Source organism: Doryrhamphus excisus, linkage group LG1 (genome assembly GCF_037039965.1).
Source record: "Doryrhamphus excisus strain RoL-2023G ecotype Guam linkage group LG1, RoL_Dexc_Guam_v1.1, whole genome shotgun sequence".
NCBI lineage: Eukaryota > Metazoa > Chordata > Actinopteri > Syngnathiformes > Syngnathidae > Doryrhamphus > Doryrhamphus excisus.
In genome coordinates this window covers 12,977,605-13,005,167 of record NC_136357.1, presented here as the reverse complement: position 1 = coordinate 13,005,167, position 27,563 = coordinate 12,977,605, and the positions used below count along the sequence as shown (strand labels likewise).

The 27,563-nt window shown below is 42.3% G+C and overlaps 1 protein-coding gene across 2 annotated transcripts in view; it reads left to right on the top strand.

Annotated features, from left to right (window-relative positions):
• Positions 1–15,534: 15,534 nt before the first annotated feature.
• The window catches only part of LOC131131539 (transcription factor Maf-like), a 44,360-nt gene continuing 32,331 nt past the window's right edge, over positions 15,535–27,563 (top strand). The window contains exons 1-3 of one of the 2 annotated variants that reach the window (XM_058076320.2): positions 15,535–16,932; positions 21,135–21,204; positions 22,676–22,939. In XM_058076320.2, the coding sequence (XP_057932303.1) occupies positions 15,923–16,932; positions 21,135–21,162 (1,038 nt within the window). In that variant the 5' untranslated portion in view covers positions 15,535–15,922 and the 3' untranslated portion in view covers positions 21,163–21,204; positions 22,676–22,939. Of the gene's footprint in view, positions 16,933–21,134; positions 21,205–22,675; positions 22,940–27,563 lie in introns of those variants that run through there. The other variant, XM_058076318.2, reaches the window with a different exon arrangement.

Genomic DNA, 27,563 nt, shown 5'->3' with positions numbered 1-27,563 from the left:
ATTCACTTTCACATGTGCATTAGAGAAGTCAAGTTCTCGTTAAATCTCGATTGTGCAGGAGTACCTCAGGGTCAAACTTGTGAAGTATTTCCATGATGCCTCATATTAACTCACTTTAAACTCACTTTAACTCAAAATCTCAGTGTATAGGTCATATATATCATCTTGTTTCATATTATCTGCATACTGTATTTGTATATAACTCTGGGAAAAACTGTTGATTTTGTTAATACTTGGGTTGTTTATATTTTTCTATATTGTGTATTTTGTACTGCTTAACTGATTCTGTACTCTTGCTGCTGTGCAATACAAATTTCCCCACTGAGGGACAAATAAAGGCATATCTTATCTTATCTTATCTTAACTGCAGCCATCACTAAACCCAACATTAACTGTCCAGGCCATTTTTGAAGCTACATTTTAACATTGCCAACTGTTTACAAGTGTAAAAGTGCAGTTGATGGCCTGAATCATTAACCTGCAGCAGCTCCGTAACATGGTTGATCCCACTCCCCCACAATTCCAAATACTGATCTAAGGTCTACTGTGATGTTCAGCCAAGCGAGGAGGTCTGGGTGAATGTCTGCCTTCTTGAAGCTTAACTCCCATCCCTTACTGTTGTAGCGACAAGGTGACTTACAAGTAATCTATAGGAATAAGGAGCCATACATTCCACCTGACCTTCCATTAGGTCTCCAATACTCCGTGCTCCTGACTTGAGTTTTGCCCAGTTTGTGGTCATCTGGAGAAGGTCTACATTGCAAATGAGTCCAGACAGCCATGATGAAAACCACTGAAAATCCACCTGTCTGCAAAGCATAGAGGATGTTAGAGGCTCCTTGTATTGCACTGTGTAGAGAATTGGAGTAAAGGGATCCATCTGTCAGAGCTTAAGGAGTTTTCTAACACTACATTGACCTTGAGTGCTCACCATTGATTTCCAGTAGTGCCTCCCAAACAGCGTCGCAAACCCCATCGAGCACCGTGGGACCCCTGATTGTGGACGCATTTCCCAAATTCCGATAGCGTGCCACCTGCCTGGGATGATGGATAGTCCCTCCTGTAGCCCATCAATCCTCACCTGCCGCCAAGGAGGTGACACCTGGGCCAGATTTATCATCATATACAACATCAGGTTGGGTGGGCCAATTAGAAAGCGGCATACTAAACTCACGCCCCTCCCCCTCTGGAGTGTTCCAACATATTTGGAGGGAAGTGTATGTGCGCGATGGAGGCAAAGCATGTAAGGGGGTGGGATGGTTAGATGCTTAAACTGAAAGATGCTTGTGAGATCAACACAGACAGCAAGATAAACTGTTTTTGCTTCCCCTTCATTGTACAGTTTGGAAAGTTTACAATATTCACAAATGTATATTTAGTTACAGGACGAGCACTCCCACTTAATTTTATTTTTTTATTAGCACCAGAGCACAATATAAGTTGATTCATCCATTTTCTATGCCGCTTATCCTCACTATGATTTGCTGGAGCCTATCTCAACTGTCTTTTGGCAAAAGGCGGGGTACACCCTGGACTGGTTGCCAGCCAATCACAGGGCACATATAGACAAACAACCATTCACACTCACATTCATACCTATGGACAATTTGGAGTCGCCAATTAACCTAGCATGTTTTTGGAATGTGGGAGGAAACCCAGAAGAACACGCTAACTCCACACATAGATACCCAAGCCGAGAATCAACCCAGGTATTCCCGATATCCTGACTGTGTGTCCTATGTGCTAACCACTTGACCACGGTGCGGCCCACAATATAAGCCATTTAAGGCTAACTCTTCTATTGAACAGGTCTAAACCTTTGTGCTTAATTCAACCAGCTAAATAAATCACATTTACATGACAGCCTGTTATTTCTGTCGCTACATGGTCACACGTTCACAATTTTCCTTGACTGTGTGGATTATTTTGAAGTATTGATTTGTTTCTTGACCTCATCTAGGAGATCAGGGTTCAATTCCACCCTCAGCCATCTCTGTGTGGAGTTTGCATGTTCTCCCCGTGCATGCGTGTGTTTTCTCCGGGTACTCCGGTTTCCTCCCACATTCCACAAACATGCTAGGTTAATTGGCCACTCCAAATTGTGAGTGTGAATGGTTGTTTGTCTATATGTGCCCTGTGATTGGCTGGCGACCAGTCTAGGGTCTACCCCGCCTCTCGCCCGAAGACAGCTGGGATAGGCTTCAGCACCCCCCGCGACCCTCGTGAGGAAAAGCGATAGAAAATGAATGAATGAATGAATGAATGATTTGTTTCTTAAAAAGTGACGTTATCATGTGTAACTGGTGGGGAGTGATCACATTACCGTTAACATCCTCTCTCCCCTACTTCAGCACTCAAAGCTGTAAACCACTGCCGATGATAAACGGAACCAATTTTATCCCGCAAAATCCGAATCAGAGTAATCAGAAGAGCATGAATACACCAATCTAATTAATATCAGTCTGTTCCTGCTAGTGATTTTATGACCAGCTGAAAACCTTCTGTTACTTTTATGGTTATTTGAAGCCGAGTATGCGGCATTTTGCACATGTCTATTACTGCTTATTACCATTGGTTAGCCACCCTAAAAATTAAAAGTGTAGGGTTCATCAGTCCAGAAGGCTAGCAAGTTGTGGGTCATGCAACACAGAGACAGCATGTATAGTACATAGCCATCACTTGCTACAAAATTCCAAGCATTTCAATGAGTCCTTTCATTGCCCTTTTCCACTCTGCAAACCCTCCTCCCTTTTTTTTAAATATTTTCTAGCCTTTCACTTGGCGTAGCGACAGCGGTTTCTCCAAGGCTCACCAGGCACAGTACTTTAGCCCTGTGTAATCCAGCCAACCCTATTTCATTAGCCACGCGGACTAAAGAGCTTAACGACACAGCCCCATCGCAGTAGAGGGAGTAAAGGCACAACACAAATTCTTCAGAATACACGACCGCTCATCCAGCATTTATGATTCCTCCCTCTTCCCCCCAAGCCTTGCCTCTCCATCTTTGCAAAGTAGCCCAGAATGGATTAGAGATGGCATCAATGGGATGAGACGTATTACCAATCGATTTAGACGGAGCGAAGCATTGGTCTTCTGAGTGGAAAACTTTGGATCTGGCACCAAATGCAGCTGATTTGGAGATGAAGTTGTGAGGAGGACTGAGTCCCATTCTCCCTCGCTCTCTTTTTCTCCCGTGCCTCATTTCATCCAAGACTACTCCTCGTGTTTAATCACTAAAGTCATTGAGGCCTGTTTCACAGTCTGTCTGTATTGTCTTGGATAAACATGTCGGATTTAAGAGGCTGTGAGGTAGCTTTGTTGTGATCTGGGTGAAAGGAGGATAAACAGGCAGATTGAGAGAAACCTGATCAGTCTTAATGGTGATGGTTTCAGCTTTTGTCTTTCACTGACAGCCGAAAACACCATTCTACTGATTAGACAGTGCTCCAGAAACACAAACCAGGCCCGGACCATTCCAGTCCTCCTTTACTGGCTACGGTGAAGAAGTCACCTTATCTCTGCTGTCAAATCATGCATAAACCAAATAGGAAAAACCACAACCTTCGAGCAGGAGGTTGATTGTACTGGGATGAGGGTCTGAACCTGAGGTTTTGTAGAAATGAGGTGCTCTAACAGAAGCTGAGAAGGTCTAAAGGTGTCGCGGCGTCTTGTACGCAAAGAGCACAGAGTGCATGGAACGTGCCGCCATATTTCTTCATGAGGGCCGACAGTGACAGAGGAGAGACAAAATGAATGACCTGTCAGAAGAAATGAGAACGAATAGTTCCTGTGTAGCGGGGAACATGCAGAACCTTCAAGCATCAAGAGACAGTTTTGTTTGGAGACAGAGACCAGGATCGGGACGAGCTCTAGCAGACCCTGGTGGTGGATAAGGGAATACTTCATCAAAATCTCTATTGTGAGAGATAAATATTGTTTCTAGTATGAGTCTCATTGGTACGTGTGTATTGCTCAACTCAGTTTGCCCACAGGATATTGCCATTGTTAGGATTCAGGAAGTAGCTATTGCCATTGGAACGAGTCATTTTGCTGGACAATAATTGTCTTGCCGATAAACAATATTATTGTCATTGTTATTTTGTTTCCATTTTTTCTTTAACTTAATGATAAATGTCATAAAAAGGCGAGTACACCATATCAAAAGCAATAAACCTAAATTTCTCAAGATTATTTAACATAGTAATTGCAATGTCAAGAGCTTTAAATACAAAAAAAACTTAAAAAAATAAAATAAAATGATCAAATATTGCACTTAAATAAAAATCACAATACTTCTGATTTTGAATCAGTATCACTTCTAATTATCTGAATACTGCCAAAACAAATGGACAAATAACCGGAAATAGTCAGAAGTTAATATTGTATGTCAATGCAGATGTCAGCTCATTTGCATATTCACTTCCTTGAGTCACTTTTAATAACATTGTGTATGGAATACACAATATGTATGTAGTCTATGCATACAGTGCATCCGGAAAGTATTCACAGCGCTTCACTTTTTCTACATTTTGTCATGTTACAGCCTCATTCCAAACTGTATTAAATTAATCTCTTACCTCAAAATTCTACACAAAATACTCCATTATGACAATGTGAAAAAAGGTTTTTTTTGACATGTTTTGAATTGATTAAAAATAGAAAACAAAAAAATCACATTTACATAAGTATTCACAGCCTTTGCCATGAAGCTCAAAATTGAGCTCAGGTGCATCTTTTTTCCACTGATCATCCTTGAGATCTTTCTACAGCTTAATTGGAGTCCACCTGCAGTAAATTCAGTTGATTGGACATGATTTGGAAATATAATAACTGTCTATATAAGGTCCCACAGTTGACTGTGCATGTCAGAGCACAAACACCAAGCATGAAGTCAAAAGAACTGTCTGTAGACCTGCGAGACAGGATTGTCTTGAGGCACAAATCTGGGGAAGGATACAGAAAAAATTATGCTGCTTTGAAGGTCCCAATGAGCACAGTGGCCTCCATTATTTGACTAGTCAGGATAGAAGGAAAAATGAATGCAGCAATATTTTCATCCAGGATATCTCTATATATTGCTGCATTCATTTTTCCTTCTATCCTGACTAGTCTACCAGTTCCTGCTGCTGAAAAACATCCCCACAGCATGATGCTGCCACCACCATGCTTCACTGTAGGGATGGTATTGGCCTGGTGATGAGCAGTGCCTGGTTTCCTCCAAACATGGCGCCTGGCATTCACACCAAAGAGTTCAATCTTTGTCTCATCAGACCAGAGAATTTTGTTTCTCATGGTCTGAGAGTCATTCAGGTGCTTTTTGGCCAATTCCAGACGGGCTGCCATGTTCCTTTTACTAAGGAGTGGCTTTCGTCTGGCCACTCTACCATACAGGCCTGATTGGTGGATTGCTGCAGAGATGGTTGTCCTTCTGGAAGGCTCTCCTCTCTCCACAGAGGAACGCTGGACCTCTGACAGAGTGACCATCGGGGCCTTGGTCACCTCCCTGACTAAGGCCCTTCTTCCCCGATCGCTCAGTTTAGAAGGCCGGCCAGCTCTAGGAAGAGTCCTGGTGGTTCCAAACGTCTTCCATTTACGAATAATGGAGGCCACTGTGCTCATTGGGACCTTCAAAGCAGCAGAAATTTTTCTGTATCCTTCCCTAGATTTGTGCCTCAAGACAATCCTGTCTCGCAGGTCTACAGACAGTTCTTTTGACTTCATGCTTGGTGTTTGTGCTCTGACATGCACAGTCAACTGTGGGACCTTATATAGACAGTTATTATATTTCCAAATCATGTCCAATCAACTGAATTTACTGCAGGTGGACTCCAATTAAGCTGTAGAAAGATCTCAAGGATGATCAGAGGAAAAAAGATGCACCTGAGCTCAATTTTGAGCTTCATGGCAAAGGCTGTGAATACTTATGTAAATGTGATTTTTTTGTTTTCTATTTTTAATAAATTCAAAACATGTCAAAAAAAACCTTTTTCACATTGTCATAATGGAGTATTTTGTGTAGAATTTTGAGGTAAGAGATTAATTTAATACAGTTTGGAATGAGGCTGTAACATGACAAAATGTAGAAAAAGTGAAGCGCTGTGAATACTTTCCGGATGCACTGTGCAGGAGTCTGTGCGTGCTAGCGCCTGGCCTCCTCCCCCACTGGGACAAAGAGGCTGAATGACTGACTCTCTGTTTATTCTGATATAGAACCAACACGCCCAGGTGTTGAGACAGATGCACAAAGTGGATTGTCTTGCATCCTGGTGCAAAAATAAGAAAACAATCACGTACGGCCAAGTCACAATATCGAAGCTGGCGAAATTATCATGTTGGTTTTTATTTATCGTGCGGTTAGTTGTATTATTGATTATTGTGATAAGATCAATGTGTCAGTCCTGTCTCTTGTAGAGTCGTAGAAAATGTATGTCAGGCTTATTACACATCATCTGTTTAACTGAGTTGTTCGATATCACCATGTAAATAGCTAGAGCTGATCGCTTGCACGATTGTGGGATTCCCAATGTAAATTTGCATTGAGCTTCCGCATTTGTATTAATGCATTTTGTTTATGTTGAATATCACAGAGAAATGATTTGCATTTATTTAGGTCATAATTGGCATGCTTTATTTCTGTGTGTTTTTATAACACTTCAAAATAAAAGCTCTGAAATAGAACTGAACTGAAGTCTTTATTGGGAACCTGTTATCTCTCTGCTGAGCTAGCAAGTAGAGGGAGTAGAACATTATTGGGAGCAGAGCAACACTGGTTAAAGTCCCCCCCCGTCTCCCCCCGCCCCTAACACCTTGCCCCACACCCCTGTGGGTGCACACCCCATTTAAGAAGCACTGCTGTCAGCATTTTATCATTTAGAATTTGACCTCTTTCAAAGTTCAAAAGCTGAGGAAAGAAAGGCCTGTTTGTCAGGAATGACTTGAAGACTCAAGTCATGGGTGAAATCACATTTTTATTACTAATACTTTTCCACTCAGACCAATCGCTTTTCAGAAATTGTCTTAATACTGTTGATTTTTAAATCATCTATGACTCAGAATGATAGATTGGGTTAGAACAGTGCTTCTCAAATAGTGGGGCGGGCCCCCTTGGGGGTATGGGAACTGTCTGGGGGTACACAAAAGGCTTTTATTTCAATGCAAACCTACCAGTATGTACGAATTGAAATTTAATATTGAGTACTATCCATTTTCCTGGATTCAGTTTCAAGTTCAGTCTGTACAGTACAGATAAATGAATAAATATGATCAGTTTTATTTAGGATTTCAAATTGTGTGTTTGGGGGGCGGGGGGGGGATTTCTGTCCCTTAGGGGGGGCCTGACAGAAAATAATCGAGAAGCACTGGGTTCGAATGACATATGGAGACAGATCTTTTTCAATTTTATTCACATACCCCTATGGAACTGGATGTACCCCTTGGGGTACGCGTCCCCCACTTTGGGAACCACTGCGATACATTATAAGAATGATGATGAAGTGGTCAATCAAAATCACTTTATTGAACAAAACCAGTAACTCTTGGTCGCAACCACGGCAAAAGACTATCAGCAAATGATATATTAAAGCACAGAATCATGGCTCATTGTTGCCATTAAAATATGCTGGTATCGATACCCGATAACAATAATGGATCAACCGCATCCCTAGCTCTGATTGGTACTTTGATAACCCCGATGTAGGACTAAATATTATTCTAGCTACAATTATATACTCTATAGTCTGGAGCATTCAGAGTCAGATTCTGCCATTTCTTCTAATAAATCATCAATGCATATTTCATCAAGGAATTGAATCAACTGCCCATCTCTTGCCATCATCCTGGAACTGCAGTCATTCTGCCCCTCCCCACACACTTTCCTCTAACTTGTTCTATCCACTTGTTCTTTCTCTTCCTCATCATTAGCGGCCGTCCCGTGTTGAGAAGAGAGTAATCTGAACTATGTGTCCCAGGGGCCCATTCTTTTACTCCCTCCTGTAGAAATAAGCGGCCTATTGATTAGTTATCAGGCCGTAATTGGGCTGCGATCTCCCTCGCCCTTAGATATCCCCCAGATATATGACACTCCTGACAGCCCGAGAGGCGGGGGTTTGAGCGGTGGCATCAGACCGCCTGCCAACACTTTACTCAACAAAATGTCTTGAATGCAGCCTGTGCCCACATTTCTCTCCCTGGGAAGGGATTTCCAACGTTATGCCAGGGAGAGATTAATCAATCTTTCAAATTAAAGAGCCAACAAGAGGTCTGAAGGGACTTTAGGCTGTGTGTAAAGTTTGAGTGGCCACGTTTTCCTCATTGCAATAAACTCTGAAATTGTAATTAGAGTTTTAAGATGGAAACGGTACGGCTTACTGAGAAAGAAACTTATATAAGCTGAGAGTAAGTACACCATTTGCGTGTGGATAATTGCCTGTGAGGGATTTCAATACAAATTGAGGCTCAGGAAGCGGATAAGCAACAGGAAGGGTGTCTCTGCTCCTTGTGTAAGCATCCAAAGCTACTGTGAGTGTGCAAAGAAGCATGACTAACTCTTACTAAGTCTGTTTGTGCATTTTTTTTTTTTTTTCGGAAAAAGCTGCAAGATCCTTTGCTCTACTGTGCATCTATCCAGCATTTGGTTTACCCCCTTCAGGACGCATCTTTCCATGGTAAGTAACTGTGGAAATATTCACCACTGAGGTGTTTTATTTGTATGCCGACTCCATCAAATGGGGATGTCCCGCTGGGTTCTCCAGTCAGACCCAACATGTCAAACCCTCCATTTAACAGCCGGATTAGCACTTATCCCTGGCGTCCTCCTGCCAACCCCTTGCTCGCCCACCAAACCACATTTGATAAACATCTAATTTCCGAGCTCAATATTGCTGTAATCAAATGCAAACCCGTCGGCCACCATCCCTGTAGTGGCACTTGTCTGCGTGTGTTAATCTAGAAGAGAAGGAGGCTGTTCTGCCTCTGTGACAAAGTGTAAAATAACCCAGAGAGATGTGGCTTTAGTTGTCCCGCTCTGCTCACAAAACAGCGACAAATGACTCCGAGTAACAGATTGAGGGTATTATCACAAGGAGGAAGAATTTATTATTTAATGTCTGCAGATGAAGGTTTTTTTTTTGTTTCCTATTTTCGTCATTCCTCTTTTCTAATACAGCGGGTTTTCCAAATTCCCGCATATTTCAGGTTACGCCTCCTGCCAAGTGGACCCTGTATCATCTCTTCTGCATTGATAGTGTTGGCATGCTGTGTTGATGCATGTTGGGGATGGTTAATGGGGCCAATAATGAAGCCAGACAAAGATTAGCTCAGCTTCCTCTCGCTTAATTGATCTTTTCTTGTGCTTGTTTGTATTCATAAACCTGTGATTTCTTGCTCACAGAAAGTATGCTGCATTAAATTAAATATTTTCAGGCATGAAAAATATTAATGAGCCACATCACATTACCAATTTTGCAATTTCAACCAATTTCCTGTATATACGTTGAGGTTGATAATGTTTTTTTTGTCTTATAATGTAAAGGATGACTCAGTTGAGATGTTTGAGAAGGCCACCTGCTGCGTGAGGGAATAAGCAGATGTGGAGAGGAAAGGTTGACACATTCAAGTCTGCTCATTGTGGCCAATTATCAGGTTGAAGCCTACTTTGTGGCAGGCACACAGCCAGACTTTGTGTTTGTGTCACAGCATGGATTTTCTATCAATTTTTATCACGTACTGTACATTATCTAAGTGTATATCAGGGATCCTCAATAGGCGGACCATGGGCTACATCCAGCCTGCAAAAGACTTTCAATTGGCCAGCCAAAATATCACCGAAGTCATGTAAAATGATGAACAGATGTTTCAAAAGCTGTGTCAGTGTCTGAGAAAGTTTGCCTTACGGAACTACGGTGTGTTCAAAACTGCAGCCTATAAGGGCCGATTGTCCCAAATAAATACATATTCATAAATTATTATTGACGTGTGGTGAATAAGATGTGTTTTTTGTGGGAAAATTGTTTCGTTTCAGAGAAAAAAGCTAAAATAAACATTAACTGACATAAAGCCACGAGGATCCAGTATTCAGTATATAATTTGTTTTAACGATACTAGCCCTCACAGTATCCCTAAGAAAAATTCTGTTCTCCAACAAATATGACTATTTGTATATACATCCCTGCATTTGATGTTTAATAATATTTAGTAAGGCTTCCATCAGAAAGCCTCCATTAACTGTGTAAGACATGTCTTAACTGTAATATACTGTAAGTGTATATATAAGAGTAAAAAGCACTAAATGGCGTACTTAAAAACCAAGCGCACAAAGTGAGAAAGTGCATGATTATTATTTAACACTTTCAAGTTCCACAGTGGACGAGTGGTTAGCGTGCAGGCCTCAGAGCTACGAGACCCGAGTTCAATTCCACCCTCGGACATCTCTGTGTAGAGTTTGCATGTTCTCCCCGTGCATGCGTGGGTTTTCTCCGGGTACTCCGGTTTCCTCCCACATTCCAAAAACATGTTAGGTTAATTGCCGACTCCAAATTGTCCATAGGTATGAATGTGAGTGTGAATGGTTGTTTGTCTATATGTGCCCTGTGATTGGCTGGCGACCAGTGTACCCTGCCTCTCGCCCGAAGACATGAATGAAGTTCCAGGACTCTGTAAGGTGGCCACGTGGTTAGCATGTTGGCCACATAATGGGTTCTAATGTCCGCTGGGCATCTCTGTGTGGAGTTTGCATGTTCTCCCCGTGCATGCGTGGGTTTTCTCCAGGTACTCCGGTTTCCTCCCACATTCCAAAAACATGCTAGGTTAATTGGTGACTCCAAATTGTCCATAGGTATGAATGTGAGTGTGAATGGTTGTTTGTCTATATGTGCCCTGTGATTGGCTGACGGCCAGTCACAGCTGGGATAGGCTCCAGCATACCCCCATGATAGTGAGGATAAGTGCCATAGAAAATGGATGTATGGATGTTCCAGGACACAGCACACATGTCACCCACCTAATTCTTGTGAGCAATTTCAAAATCACGGAAATCAAAATCATCACCATTGCAAAATGTTTATGTTGCCAGTCAGTTTGAATAGAACTGGAAAAGTGTAAAAATAAGTTAACAGTTATTGTTGTAACACATGACAACAATAACAGACTCTAAATTATTGGTGAGTTAGCTGTTGTGTACTGAGCAGGCTGATGTGAGACGTGAGTAGCAATGAACTGTAACCGCATTATCTTAGCATGTTGTTCTCTTAAACCCCCCCCTGTAAAACAGCAGTGTTCTTCATACTTGTAATTCTAACAACCTCCTGCATACGTCCTCATTCTATTACAAAAAGACACAGTCAGTTAAGACCCTCGCTCATTTTGTGCGCTGCTAATTAAATGTGTCTCAGATGAGCCTGCTGAGCCCACTTGTCTGCTTGTCCCCCTTCCCCTCCACATTTGGAGTGCCACCAGAGTTTAATATACAGCATTAAGCGGGGGATTGAGAATTAATATGGAGCCAACCTCCCAGTCGTAGCGCAATGAACGATTAGAAGACTTAATCTACGTAGTGCAGAAATCCTTTAGTTTAGTATGTGTCACATTAAAAGTGTATTTTTAATTGTGCAGGAGGACGGGGAGGAGTTGTAAAAAATGCACACCGTGCGAAAAAGTCCGGCCTAAACCAACACTTTATTTTCACAAAACGTTCAATATTTCATACAACATTACGTGTTTACATTGACACATTTTTCTTTAATGAATACATTTTTTTCATTTTAACAGAGTGATAAACTCTCACAAACAACATGGACGTCCGAGGTAAGTGTGCACCTTCAGGGGGAGCCCACAAGCAAACAGAAAATGAGCAAACTCACAATAAAAGTGAGGACTACAGCAATGTGGCACTTACAAGCAGGGGAGGCTTTTAATGGATGTAACAATTAGGGATGTCACTGCACCACTAAATCACAAGGAGGTCCAGGAGCCTGGGTCATCATTATCAGTGTTCTCCTAGAAGGTCACACATAGTCTCATTAACACACATACACTCTTCAGCGGGGTCAAAGTCCTACAACAGAATAGTTTTAAAACTATATCCAATGTCAGTGACATACTTGCTATTCCATCTGGTCAATAGCTTATAGCAATAGACTTTTATTCAGATTCAATGCATCCACAGCAATAATAAATCAACCGGGACATTTTATGGTACTTCTAATGTTATGATACTTCATCTTTTAATGTGTTGACAGTCCACTGGCGCCAAATATCGATCAGGCGTTGTCAAAGTCTTGACAACAATTCAGTGAATAAACACATCTTGTGCTTTTTTTTCTGTGTTAGGAGTCATAAATATTGGAACACATCCTTTCTAGAATATGTTGAAATGCATTATTGCGCAATTATTATACAATGGGTAAAGCATTATAATGGTGAAGTCGTGTGAGTTAGTGTAAACGGTCCATCCAGTGTACAATCACCAGTCACTTCAGAAAAGGCCGTCAATTCATTCATTCATTCATTCATTCATTTTCTACTGCTTATCCTCACGAGGGTCGCGGGGGTGCTGGAGCGAGAGGCGGGGTACTCCCTAGACTGGTCGCCAGCCAATTACAGGGCACATATAGACAAACAACCATTCACACTCACATTCATACCTATGGACAATTTGGAGTCACCAATTAACCTAGCATGTTTTTGGAATGTGGGAGGAAACCGGAGTACCCGGAGAAAACCCACGCATGCACGGGGAGAACATGCAAACTCCACACAGAGATGGCCGAGGGTGGAATTGAACCCTGGTCTCCTAGCTGTGAGGTCTGCACGCTAACAACTCACCCAAAAGGCCGTCCAATGAGATCTAATTCAAGAGTCTGCCTTTAATACTAGTTGCCACTCATGAAGGGGACAGTTTGTTATTGTGATTGTCATTTATTGTGGTGTACAAATTTTTTTTCTCTCAAGTTTTTCTCAAGTTAAGGCTGCCAATAGCTAATGCCGATCGACATCCCATTTTTAGGGATTTAGACACAGATTCTCCCCTTAGGAAATAATATGTTGTGGACTGGTTGCCAGTCAGTTTTGGGGCATTGAGCATTGCTTGAATTTTGAGTAACATCTAACATTCCTCAGAGTCATACAAGTGCAAAAATAGGTTAGCCAAGGTTAATAGTAAAAGATGAAAACAATAACAAAGTCCATCTTTTAATGGACAAAAGCACGATGCAAAGTTGACTCGTGTTACAGATGTGCATCTCACACATGAGGACAACGTTTAACAGTTAATTGTAATAAGTAAAAAACAACTAAACGTGGATACATGTATGATGATGCTGAGTCTTTTGTTGTCAATAACATTGGTGTATAGTCTTCCTTTCATTACTTCATTACTCAATTCTACATTCACAACATAAATCTTGGTCTGTTGTCTCATAAGAAAGTACACAGCAGATGCATGAATTCAAAGCTGGTCCTGACCCCAATTTCCCCAGGTCACTTCATCAGACCTGTACAAATCCGCAACTAAACCTTCTTGTCTATTCCATTGGTAATGTAAACATTTCAAAAACAATCACTGTGTAGGTAAACCTGCTTCAGAGAGCTGAAAAGAATTACATACAAGGATCACTCACCTTTATGGCACATTAATAAACGCTAGAGCAGGACATCACGTTGTGCCATTAGGATCTAGTGACTAAATATCAACACATATAAATACAGTCTCGTATTTATTACCAATCTCAATTTACAGTGCAACATCAAGCGGGGGGGACACCTTATCTGTTAAATATTTATTCCAAAGAGTCCAAGGGCCCTCTGTCGTATGCTCTAATGAATAAAACACAATGTTTATCCACCCTGTTTAATGTTAAATCCTCATGAACAGTCGCAGGGACCAAGAGAATATTTACTTGTGCGGGGACACCGGGGAGTTGGATTATCTGCAGGCGGCTTTGTAGTTTTCTGATGCTCTCCCCCACACTTCCCCGTGTGACATGTTCCACAGAGAGTGTTCTTATTTACTCTCCGCTCCTCTGTGTATAGTCCTCCTTATTGTTTACTCTCATGTGCCGCCACTACCGAGGAATGTACTGCTTTGGGAGACGGATCACTGCACGGCTTTTAAAGCACAAGGGGAAGACTTGTTGTCGTAGTGCATGTTTACATTAAACAATAGGGACACAAGTGGACTTAGCGACATCTAATATGTCATCTAATTTGAATCTTTTAAACGGTAGATGACATTTTTGGCACTTTCAAACTTATGTTCTTCAGATATGGATGCAGTTGATGAGTTATCAATATTTGCATAGCATTTTTTTCTTAGAATTTAGAACAAATGAACATGAGCACTCCCTAACTACAACATTAGATACCCCAACACAAATTATTCCAGTTCAAATTGTTGATTGATTTAACAGTATTTATCCTATGTACAATGTACAGTGAAATTCATCTCTGCATTTGACTCATCCTTTCGGGGACCGGTCCAGGTCGTAGGTCAGCATCTTGTTTAGTGAAGCATCCCTGTGTGGATGAAATGAAATGTCTTGCCCAAGGACAACAGGGATTCAAATGGAAGAAGCAAGATTTGAACCAACCTCTAAGTGTTAACTGACACGTTTAATGTCATGGTTGTAGTTTGCAGTGTGCACTTTTCGAATAGTTTTTTGTGCTATATATCTACATGAAAATATTAAAAATATCTCACTTTGATGCCATGCACCAGTTCATATGTCGATAATCCTTGTATTGTTAAATGAAACCTACAAGTGTGCATTATGATCTTTGCAAATGCATTAAATGCATTTTATTTTCAACATGACATCATGAGTTATAGTGCAGGTGTACCTAATCAAGTGTCTGTGGATTTGTTTGACTTTTTCCACACGCACTCATAAGTTAATGTGACTAAAAGGTGAATTAAATCTTCCACTAGGCTCTTTGACTCCTTCAAGCGCCTTCATGAGTTACTGCTTTTCACCGAAAGGGGGCAACATTGGGTTTCTACAAGCAGCCATACAATCACGCTTCATGTTCACCTCGGTGCCTTTTGTTTGGCAATCTGTCTTTATTACTATATTAACATTATTTACATGCATGACAATACACAGGGGCATTAACGCAATGCTTTATGAACATGTTTGTAATGAGCGAGTGTAATGTTGACAGATTCATTGGACTTTTAACTGTTGTCAGTTTATGTGACGGAATAACAAATGACAATAAACACAGCATGTTATCGTCACTTAAACCATAACATCATTTAGTGTCATTTCATGATTTTAACCAACATTCCTTATCAAAACGTGTTTAAAAGTGTTTTAACCTTCCGTTGATGTACTGTTTTTTTTTATAAAAGTTTACCTTCAATTATGGTAATTCGGTCCTGCGTCGCCCTGCTCATTGGCGGTCAATTTGATAGTTCAGCTTTATGACGTCACGGCAACGATGAAATAAGCAATGCTTTTTAACTCATGAGAAAAAAAAATCTATCAATCCTTGGGTGGAGTTTTTTTTTCTCCAGCCTTCCACCCTCTTTCTCCTCCTACTCCTCCACCAGGCAACTATTTGCCCGGGACACATACGTGAGCCTCCTCAAATTGGCGCACTAATCCTAAAAGGAGCCATGAAGTGTTAAATGGCAGAAAGCGGGAGAGCGGCGCTCAGACTCAAGCACACCGGGAGAGAGGCAGGGAACACCGCTGCTCCACTGCGTCACACTGAAGGGGAAAAATAAAAAAAGAAAAACTTATCGACTTCTCCTCCCGAAGCGAACCTGCGCTGCGCAATTAGTGCGAGGAGCCCACTACTTTTTTTTATTTCCTCCGCTTGTGAAGCAAAAATAAATAAAGAAATCAAGCTGGCTCAGTGCGTGTCTCAACAGCCCACTTTGACAGGTGCTCCTCACCCCCTTTGGAGGACTGTCAACAGCAAGAGGATGGCATCAGAGCTGGCAATGAGCAACTCCGACCTGCCCACCAGTCCCCTGGCCATGGAATATGTTAATGACTTCGATCTGATGAAGTTTGAAGTGAAAAAGGAGCCGCTGGAGCCCGATCGCAGCATCAGCCAGTGCAGCCGCCTGGTCGCCGGGGGATCCCTGTCTTCCACCCCGATGAGCACGCCCTGCAGCTCGGTTCCCCCCTCTCCAAGCTTCTCGGCGCCCAGTCCGGGATCAGGAAGCGAGCAGAAGGCGCACTTGGAGGATTTCTACTGGATGACCGGCTACCAACAGCAGCTCAACCCCGAGGCTCTGGGCTTCAGCCCGGAGGACGCCGTAGAGGCGCTGATCAGCAGCAGCCACCCGCTCCAGAGCTTCGACGGCTATGCCAGGGGGCAACAGTTCGCAGGGGGGGCGGCACCGGCGGGCGCCATGGCCGGGGAGGAGATGGGCTCTGCGGCCGCGGTGGTGTCCGCTGTCATCGCTGCAGCCGCGGCTCAAACCGGAGCTCCCCACCATCACCACCACCACCACCACCACGCAGGGGCACATCACCCGTCTTCCGGGTCCCAGTCAGGCGGCGGCGGAGGCGGCGGCGGAGGAGGCGGCGCGGGGGGTAACCACCATCACCACCACCACCCGCACATGCGCCTGGATGAGCGCTTCTCTGACGAGCAGCTGGTGACCATGTCGGTGCGGGAGCTCAACCGGCAACTCCGCGGGGTCAGCAAGGAAGAAGTGATCCGTCTCAAGCAGAAGAGGAGGACGCTAAAGAACCGCGGCTATGCCCAGTCGTGCCGCTACAAGCGGGTCCAGCAGAGGCACGTCCTGGAGGGCGAGAAGACGCAGCTCATCCAGCAGGTGGACCATCTCAAGCAGGAGATCTCCCGGCTGGCCAGGGAGAGGGACGCCTACAAGGAGAAGTACGAGAAGCTCATCACCACCGGCTTCAGAGAAAACGGGGGCTCCGGCAGCGACAACAACCCTTCGTCTCCGGAGTTTTTCATGTGAGTCTCGGCGTAAAACAAAACCAAAAAAGTTTTAAGTCGCACCACAAACTCTTCATTTTACGCGCAGCTTTAAGTTGTTTGTGCGTAAAAAGCGTGCAAGTTGGGGATTGATTTAGTTTGATCACTCAGAGGAGACTTTGTTTTAGTAACTTATCATCTCAGTCACTCGTCATTTATTTGTCATCAGCTGTTATTTGCAGACACAGCAGTTTTTTTTTAATTTTTATGCTTTGTTTTGTCATGTGTTCAATTTCATTTGGTCACACATTCCCTCCGTGAAAAAAACATCCAAAGTTCAAAAGTTTGGATAATTTATATAAAAAAAAAGACTGTAATCCATGCATGCTGGTCATGTTTCCCCCTGTTTATTTTTATGCTTTTGGACTGACCTTTTTATGGGATTTGGACACGCAACACTTGGACCCTGACACACTTTAGAAGCTTCTTTTTGGAGCCCATTTGGGGTCGAGGTGACACTGAAATTAACCAGCTATTGTATTCCTCATTGACAATGATTATTTTAGTTTTTATTCACTTATTCCACTAAATTGATCAACGCATCAACAAGTGGGCTTGGAGCTAAATTGTTGCAAAAATGATCAATTTAGACACTGAACTGTTTAGAAAATCCTAATGTCAAGCATCATGCAGCAGTGATGTCCTCATGCGCTCTTTTAAAATGGACTTTAATAAATATACCATTCATCAATAAACATGAATGGGAAAAACAACATATTTTTTTGCCTGATTTTTTTTCCCGTTTGTTTGTTTTTTCGCACAGTGCTTTGGTGCCCGTCTGCCTTGAATGTGTTGACACCACAAACTTGTGTTTTGTGTTGTTTGCCTCTGCTAAAAATAAAACAAAAACACAAGTTAGACGCATTGGAAGAAGTGTTAAACTGTGAAAAATATCTGCTTTCATAAATGGTAGAGCGATGCGCACTTTACGCACGAAATTAACATAGCAATCAGGAATGCCGTCATTGTTCATTTTCTTTCCATTTATCTTGTAATTATGGTTGATTTACTCCGGAATTAATGTATTTAAAAACAAATAAAATGTGTGTTTTTTATATTTTAAAAAAAGTGGCCTTCACCTGTTGCGTGGCTTTCCAGAATTCAGAAATACTTCCGGAATATGAAAGAAAAATGACTCTCCATTGCATGTAATAACTATCGAATGGTCAGCTTTGTAGCTTCTGCCAAGGCCTCGGGTGTAGATGAGTACAACATATTCGGTCAATGATTGATTTGCGTGTAAACTTGCACTTTTTTTTACTTGACATGCATCCACTTGTTGGATTCGCTGTGCATGTACAAAGTTTGAAAACATGGAAAACAACAATAAAAATACTATTAAAATGTATGGTAACATTTAATAAGGTCCAGTACAAAATTAATATTTTTGATAAAGGTAATCTTTTTAAAAATGACCAATAATTTGGACAAATGCACTGCGTCTTATAGAATGTGTTTTCCAAATACAGCATTTGGATTAAAATCAGACATCACCCAAACCAAAACGGACTTAACAGAAAAGCAACACACATGAGGTGTTCAAAGTCACTCGGACCTGCGCTGACTGACTGTCTTCCTGCAGCCTAACATGGCTCTAAAGAACAAAGCTGCTGTGCAAGGTCACCAAGCATGCATCCCATCACATGCTGTGTGTGTGTGTGTGTTGCTTATGGAATGTTGGATGCACATCTGCTGCTGTTCTTATTCAGTACTTGCCGTCAGACATAACAGTGACCTGCCACCTGGTCTGCTGTGCTCCCCTGTGAGCTGAGGTGATGCTCTTGTATAACCTGGATGATGATGATGATGATGATTATTTTCTGCGAGAGAGACCTAGATATAGCATAGTGCCTCCCTGCAGCTCCCTTCCACATGATAAACGAGGAGATATGTGTCCTGGCTTGAAAGAGGGGGTGCCTTTTTACTGACTGTGTGTCCACTAATTTATGGCCCTTCTATATCTGATTAGGTCAATATAGCATGCTGATTAATTACATTTGTGGTGTAGTTTATACCGGAGATTTCTGTACTTGTGTCTCTCAGGATGACCTGGCTCATGCATCTTCCTGATCATTGTGCAGGTGTGTGCTCACTTCCTGAAACATTTTGCTACCTGCTCTCCTATTTCTCTGAATGATGTGTGTGCACAGACACACACACGCCGCGTTATTAATTTTATCAATACAAACTGTAATTCTATTCTCGGTCTTGGTTTGTATTGACTCGTGTACCGTTTGTTCACTCGCAGTCCACCCTGTGATTAAGTTATTAAAGATAATGTAGTTGTCCCCTGTCACAATATTGGACTTGCACGCTTTTCGGGTCAACTATGGGAAATCACTTTGAAATGTATCAGTATTGACATTTGAATCATCATCATGTAGCTTGCTTTAATGCCTCAGAATTAGCAGCACTGAAGGATGGCATGCTCCCTTAGTGTCTATTTGCTGGAGTGCTCGCTGACCACCACCACCGCCGCCGTCTTTTATTTGACCTTCCGTGTGCATTAAGTGCATTAAATCTGTGGGAATAAGTCATTTTATCATGACATTGTGATCGCTTGCGTTGTACTTTGCTTCGATCAACCACAAAGAAACTCTTAATAAATGTCTGTATTTGGTATAAAATGTTTTGCATTACAAAATCATATTCCGTAAATCGCTCGCTTCTCATTCTGCCGCCCAACATTTTTCTCCATGTTCTTGTCTCCTCTGCACGAACAGAGGCATGCATTCACATTCCAATCTCCTCCACCTGATCTGCATCTGCATCACTCAGCACAATAAACATTTACATTTAAAGCGATTTAAATCAGTGGCGTTCATGTTGCGGTGCGTCCATCACCTGCACCTGCACTGGCAGAGTGTCATGGCCTCGCCGTGTTCCTGAGTTATGTGCCATTTATTTTAGACACTAATAATTCAACTTGTCCTGTCGTGCACTAAGAAATATGTGTGTGTGGCGAAGGGGAGGCATTGTGATGGTCTGAATCCAATCCAGTGATCACTATAGGGAGGGCGGGTACAACATTAGCTATCCCTGCACTATTGAATGAGATCCAATACAATATAAACTGAAACTGCAATAATATAAAAAGTGAGGCCAAAATCTTTGATGCACGATACATTTCCACTATTGGGCCTTGAGTCTAAGTCAGGTTGTGGACGGGTGGTGTTTTTGTTGCTTAGTGTACATGAAAGCTAATTAGTATTTAATGATGCATGATCACAATATTCCAACTGGGCTGTGTGCTGACTTCCAGGCCGCAGAACTACTCTGTGTGTTAATGCACATGCAGTGAACAGAAAGGTAGTGTGAAGTGGTGTGTGGGGGTGCAACATGCAAATGCGTATATGTGCGTCTTGCGGGTGCTGGAGGCGAGCCCTCGTCTTGTAGCTGCATCTCAATGAAGCCAAAAGAAGTGATTCATCCGCTTTGTGTGTGTGTGTTTCTGCCACTCAAACAGACATTGATCTCAAAGCGAGGCAAGGTGACCCGCAACTGTTGTGTATTCCAAACTCTCACTCTCCAACTCGCTTTCTGTTGCACCTGGGAAAGGCCTTGACCCGACAAACTGCTGCCATGTAGCAGCCCGCTGACACGTGGGCCTAGCGCCACACATACCGTATCAATCTGTGTGTGTGTGTGTTTGCAGCAAACGCACACAGAGTGGATGCACGTGTCTGGAAGTCTGTGTGAGTAACAGTGCACATGTTTCTGTGTACTACTTTGCAGTCCTGGTGTGATAGATGGACACATTATCAATGTTCAGTTATTAAACATCACAGTAACTGTGTTGCAAACCCACGCAGAAATGCGCTCCAAAGATTTTACAAAATCAAACAAAAACATATAAGTGTGTCTTGCCACAACATATTGATGTACTGTAAATCACCTGTGGTTTGGCCTTGTTGCTAAGTCCGCAAGCTTCTCTTCCTGGGCCCTCCAGTGCAGCTGAATGGGTCAGAGTCCATTTGGCTCGCTGTTGAGTCGGATTACAGGAATATGAACGGTTCTCATTGTTTGTTGTAGTCTCATTTCTCACCCACACACACACACACACATTTTTATTTGTATTTACTGACGCTTGTCTTTTAATGCTTGTATCAAAACCCACATTCTAATGTGTACTTTCTAACATCATTGAATGCATGTAATTGTTTGTCTTTTCTACTTTTTAGGACGTCAAGAAAATTCCTGCATCTGTGATAGCAAGCTTGGTCTTCTATGTCCCTTCATCCTCAGACAGAGGTAAACGCCTCCTTTATCACAAGTATTCCTGCACCAGGAGCCTTGAAGTGACAATTCATACCACATATCACTATAGTGTATATAATTTTAATCATCTTATACAATCAAAAGGACAAAAGGTAAGCTTGAGTACACACCTCGCAAGGTTAGAAATCATCCAATTCTAGTTTAGTGTAAAAAATTAGATTTGAAAGCAAATGCTGAAACCAATTTATTGGTACTAACATTTGACATGAGCCGACACAAGAGGAGCTTCACATTTATCTCCATCGCGACCACACCTCTTTCTCTCTCAACTTGCTATGTTTGGGGAGTCTAAACAAGAACAGTTTGATGGACAGGAAAGGGGGTGCTGACATTCAGTGTGCTCATGGGAGATGGGGCCAAAAACCTTTTCACTTCATGCGCTGACCCTGTGAACCTCCTTCACCCACTGTGCTCCCTTTGAGGAGCCAGACACTGTAAATATTTATTTTTTTTACTTTATTTATAGTTTATTTCTGTCTGACACGCAGATGGATGGCTGCGAACATGGATGGGGATAAGAGGGACGGCAACACAATGCGAAGCAAGTTTTGCTCTGTTCGCAGCCGTATAAAGAGACGTTAACTACTGTATAGCAAAACTAAATCAAATTGTAATACCTATTAGGGTGCCTGACAAACAAATTTAGCTTATTTTGTACTGAGCAGTCTCATCTTTTTCTATGTTGCAGTATTTTTTTTTCATCATCACACTTTGCTCACTTGGCCATCACTGCCAACCTCCCGAAGCATAACAAGACAACCCCACAAACCCCCCCCCCCAAAACACCTATTAGGATGCCTGACAAATTTTGCTTATGTTGTACTGAGCAGTCTCATTTTTTTCCATGTTGCAGTAATTTTTTTTACATTTTTTAAAAATCCTATGATCATCATCACACTTTGCTCATTTGGCCATTACTGCCAACCTCCTGAAGCACAACAAGACAACCCCACAAAAGCCCCAAAAAATACCTATTAGGATGCCTGACAAACTTTGCTTATGTTGTACTGAGCAGTCTCATTTTTTTCTATGTTGCAGTAATTTTTTTTACATTTTTTAAAAATCCCATGATCGTCATCACACTTTGCTCATTTGGCCATCACTGCCAACCTCCCGAAGCATAACAAGACAAGCCCACAAAAGCCCCCCCAAAAAAGCAAAAACAGACATTTTTTACAAGTCTCACAAGATTCGCTGACATCAAAGACTACGATGGTCTGTGTTTTGTTCTGTGACATTTTTGTGTCAAGGGAGGTTTCTTGCAGTTGCAAAAAAAGCATCATTGATTTCCACAAAAACTTGTAGAAGTGTGATGCATGAGGCAGGGAAACAGCCATTACATCGGGGTACAGATGGGGGATTTTATTGTCACTATTTGTCAGTGACCCACCACATTCAGTAACTGGAGCTGTGGTGGATAAAAAAAGTGTGTTGTGTGTTGCAGTTGGCACCCACTTTGCATTACAGCCAGGAGGACAGGAGGCTGGAGTCCAGGGGCTTTATGCAGGCGGCTGGCCGTGCATGCAGACAGACAGGCAGGGTAACCAGAAGCAGGTGTTGACCTGTGCCGCTGGAAGATCGAAGGCTTTATTTAAAGGCCTGGTCAATGCTGGTGTGCTGCTGAGGTAGTGTATCAGCCTTGCAACTGGCCGACTCATCAGCAGCACTGTAATACAACTCTGACTCTAACCCCCAATATGCACACACACACACAGCGGACACATCAGGTTTTACAGTGCAGCTGAGAGGCTGGACAGAAGAATCGACAAGATCAGCATCAGCTAAGTTTACTGTGCTGCGGGAAAGGATACTTTCCCTACAGATAAATATACTAATAATGCCGTCATTTTAGAATAGGTTTTATATTGTATATTATACTGGCGTTAACATCTGTGGTTGTATAGGAGACCTCCTGATGGACTGTTTTTATTCATGTAATGTGCTTATACCATTGTTTTGAAAACCCACAGTACATGTTTTCCACTGTTGCACTGGTGATAAATGTGCATTTGCACAGTTAAGTTATGCTTTTAAGGCACTGGCTATAAATTCCTGGAGATGATTTATGTCTTGTATATTCACCTGATGCACTATGGCCTTCAAGTGCTGTTGTCGTCAGATACCCAGAGGTATCTGAAACATAAAAAAAGACTAAAATATACATGATATAGTTTCCTATGTATGGAAACGTCTGACCCACTCTGTAGTCTTTTATTAACTCCTCCTTTTCTATGTACACAATACATTTTTCTCAAATATTGTTCAGCAATTTGTCAAATGTGTGTAAGCAATCCCTTCTCTTTTGCTGAGATAATCCATCCAACTCACAGGTATGGCATATCAAGATGTTAATAATACAGAATGGTTATGGCACAGGTGTGGTTGGCCACAATAAAGGGCCACTCCAAACTCTGCAGTTTATCACACAGCACAATGCCACAGATGTTGCAATGCTGACTGCAGGAATGTCCACCAGAGATGTCCACCCTGTGAATTGAATGTTCATTTCACGACCATAAGCTGTCTCCAAAGGCTTCTCAGAGAATTGGTCAGTTCATCCAACCAGCCTCTTAACCACAGACCACATGTAACCTAACCAGCCAAGGACCTTAATTCACATCCAGTATCTCCAAGATTATCTAAGCTAGCCAGCTAGAAAGCTGCTGCAACAGTTGGTTTGCATGAACAAATATTTTCTGCAAGTAGTCTTTCAGGGAATTTCATCTGCATGTTGTTCAGCTCTTGCATGGCAAGTATACTCACACGTGTGAGGTGGATGGATTATATCAGCAAGAATGCAATAATTAGACAGCTTTGAGAGCAATATTTGCGAGAAACAAGCCTTTTGTGGATATAAAAATGTTTCCGCTCTTAAAAGACGGGAGCAAAATCTACAGTGTTGTGTTTGTATTTTGTTAAGTGTTGGTGGCCGTACTCAGCTGTTGGTGTGAAACCCATACTTGTCATACTGTTGTTTACAATCCACTAATTTTCTCCTTGCCGCTATTCCAACATTGGTTCTGTTGCTATTGTGTTGTGCAATACTTCATAAATGAGCACGTGGCCAAAGAGAGCTATGTTTTTCTTATCATTATTATTATAATTATTAATCATTATTTTTGCCATATTCCAATTAATACCCTGTCCTCTTTGTGGTTTAGGTAAATAAATACCACTGCTATAATTAGAGCGTTTACAGTATTCATTGTTTCCGTATTGCATGGGGAATGTGTCATGTGACAGCACGGTCAAGACACGGACAATGAAGCAGCAAGGGACTGAATGCAGGATACTGAGTGTGTGTGTGTGTGTGTGTGTGTGGACACCTGCCTGCTTCAGCACTTTCCTGCTGACAGGGGCTGTGAGGTCACAGACAGGGCACATTAGAGGAGGATTCGCAGCAACACCACACCTACTACAAGAGCTCTATCCCTCGCTCTCTCTCGCTCACCAGGCCTGCTTCCCCTTTTTACCCCCCCCCCCCCACCTCTGTCTCCCCCATCATGGTGACGAGGTGAGTCAGCCACTTGGATGCAGGGTGGGAAGGACAGGGAGGCATCTGTGGTTGACAATGGGTGGGACAGACTGTTGTAGAGGCATACATATTTCAACATAATGGAAGATTAAGACAAAGGTGGAATAGGTGGAAAACTGTATAGAAATGTAGCCAAACAAGCGTGGATTTATGTTCAAAAAGTACAATTCTAATGGGCTATCCACAGGTAAATGGTGTCAGGTCAAAATCTAAAAGTATTTAAAATAAATATTGACCTTGACTCGCAGAAGTACTTCCACTTCATAATAAGTCTAGATGATCCTTGATAAGGACTTATGTGCATGTATTCTTTATTGTTTATAGTCTTGTGGTTCTGTCTGTGTGTTGACAGCGCCACATGTCGATGTGCCCGGTGTATTACATAGTTTTCACTCCGTGATCTGTTGTTGTATGGATACAACTATTTAATAATTTGGCATAGTGTGGATGCAAGTATGTTTTTAAAGGAGACCTATTATGCTCATTTTTCCACCCTTTGTATTGAGTTGTGGTCTCCTATAGAGCAGTTACACACAATAACCCGCACAGACTTTTTTTTTTAGATTTTGCAGAATCTGCACCTATTGCAGCTGTATTTCCTTGGATTTGTGCTTCCTGCCAAAACCGTTTTAATTTATTCCACCCACGGCCCGAATCTGGGCATGCCCATTCTACTGTGATTGGTCACATGCCCAAAGTGCTTCCACTTGACAGTTATCCTCACAAGGGTCACAAGTATGCTGGAGCCTATCACTGACTTCGAGCGTATACTCTGGACTGGTCGCCAGCCAATCACAGGGCACATATAGACAAACAACCATTCACACTCACATTCATACCTATGGACAATTTGGAGTCACCAATTAACCTAGCATGTTTTTGGAATGTGGGAGGAAACCGGAGTACCTGTAGAAAACCCACACATGCACGGGGAGAACATGCAAACTCCACACAGAGATGTCTAAGTGGAGAATCAAACCTAGGTCTTCTCGATTTCCTGGTTTTGTAGCCAACCGTACTAACTCACATTTACAATAAGTAATGTAATATGATTCCACTTTGCACAATTCAATTCAATGCCCCAAAAGAAGTATGAAGTAGTACAATCACAATGATAAATGTATTGGTAAATCAACTTCCCTGGTAGTGTCAGTCAAAACTGCACACTACATAAAGTATACCTCATGAAGTATAGGCCTCCAGCAATTGTTAATGAATGGGCTTCTTCTGCGTTGGGTGCTTGTTCGTGTTCAACATTAAAAAGGAAATTTATTTTATCATCAGCAGTTTTAAAGATACACACGCCGAAACACAGAACAACTGTGTGTATTATGTATAGAATCATTTTTTTAAAAGTGTGTTATGTATTTTTTTGCTTTCTGCTAAATCTCAAAGTAGCATAAACCCCGGAGTCATACCTCCAAACATCAGCTCCTCTTTTCAACTTATATTAATATACAATCATATCTCTGAGGCTTTTCACTTGTTTGCCTGGATTGTGTTGTTTTATTCAAATATAATTAGTTGTAAAGATGTTACCACCCTGTATGTGTGTGTGTGTGCGTGTGTGTGTGTGTGTGTGCGCGCACCTCTAAGCCACCGTTGTCCTCAGGGTGCAAGTTGGTGTTCACAGCATAACTGAGAGAGGAACTAGTATGATCTCATGTTTTCTTCACATATGGCCCACAGCTTCAAGCCTGGAGCCTTCCTGCCGCCTGCAGTGCACTCCTACAAACACACACACCTCTCTTGCTTGCTCCCCTTGCGTCACCGCGCCATCTACCCTGCAGTCGCTCGTCAGGGTTGGCCTCCGTGTGTTGCACCTCGCGTCTAATTGAATTCCAACACTGTGATGTTAACACGGGACAATGCTAACAGTCCTCGGGACATGTTCCAGCAGATCGGTCCCAAAGAGAAAATGAGTGCCAAGCTCGTTGTGGCAACGTGATTTATTCAAGGCACCAAACTGTGTCTTGTGTAGCCCCTAAAGGATCCTATTTTTATAGCCGTCAGCACCACCTCTCATAGACACACACACACACACACACACACACACACACACACACATGCAGATTATGTATCAAAGCGGCACCTTCAGTGGACACAATGCATTTCCTCTCACATCTTAGCCGTCTCTATTGCTGTCCGTCCCCTTTCCCTGACACCCCCCACTTGGAAACGAGCTTTAATGGCACATATTTCTAGTCCCGGGCTGAAACGGGATGCATCTCCTCCTTGTTAGCTTGATAAATAACGGGGCTGCTGGGAAAGTGCTGAATTTTAGCTTTCTGCCTCTATTTTCTGCTGGATGACATTAATTTTAAGTGGCGGGAAGGAGCGAGCTAATACAGACAAATAAATAAAGAGAAGGGGAGCAGAGGTGCTGGATAACTGTGCGATGACCTGCTTGTACAGACTCGCGCTATACAGAAGCTTCATACGATTATTAGTCCTGTATAGACCGAATTAGCTAAAAGATTACACTTTTCTAATTAGCACCCCCAGCATACACCCGCAACCCTAGTGAGGATAAGCGGTATAGAAAATGGATGGATGGATGTCTTTATGCTTTTTCATCAAGTGTTGAGATGTCACACTCGGCCAAGCATGAATGTACCAGAGCTATGTCCTGTGAGATGCAAATTTGAATGAAGCACTTCGACCTTTTTTTTAAAAAAAATGGAATTACAATAGACATGCAGTGTGGACCATGTAGACATGACTGGGAGGAATGTCCTTTTGAGCCTGATAGCCTCTAGCACTAGCCTGACAACCAGGCTTGAGGCTTGACTGTGCC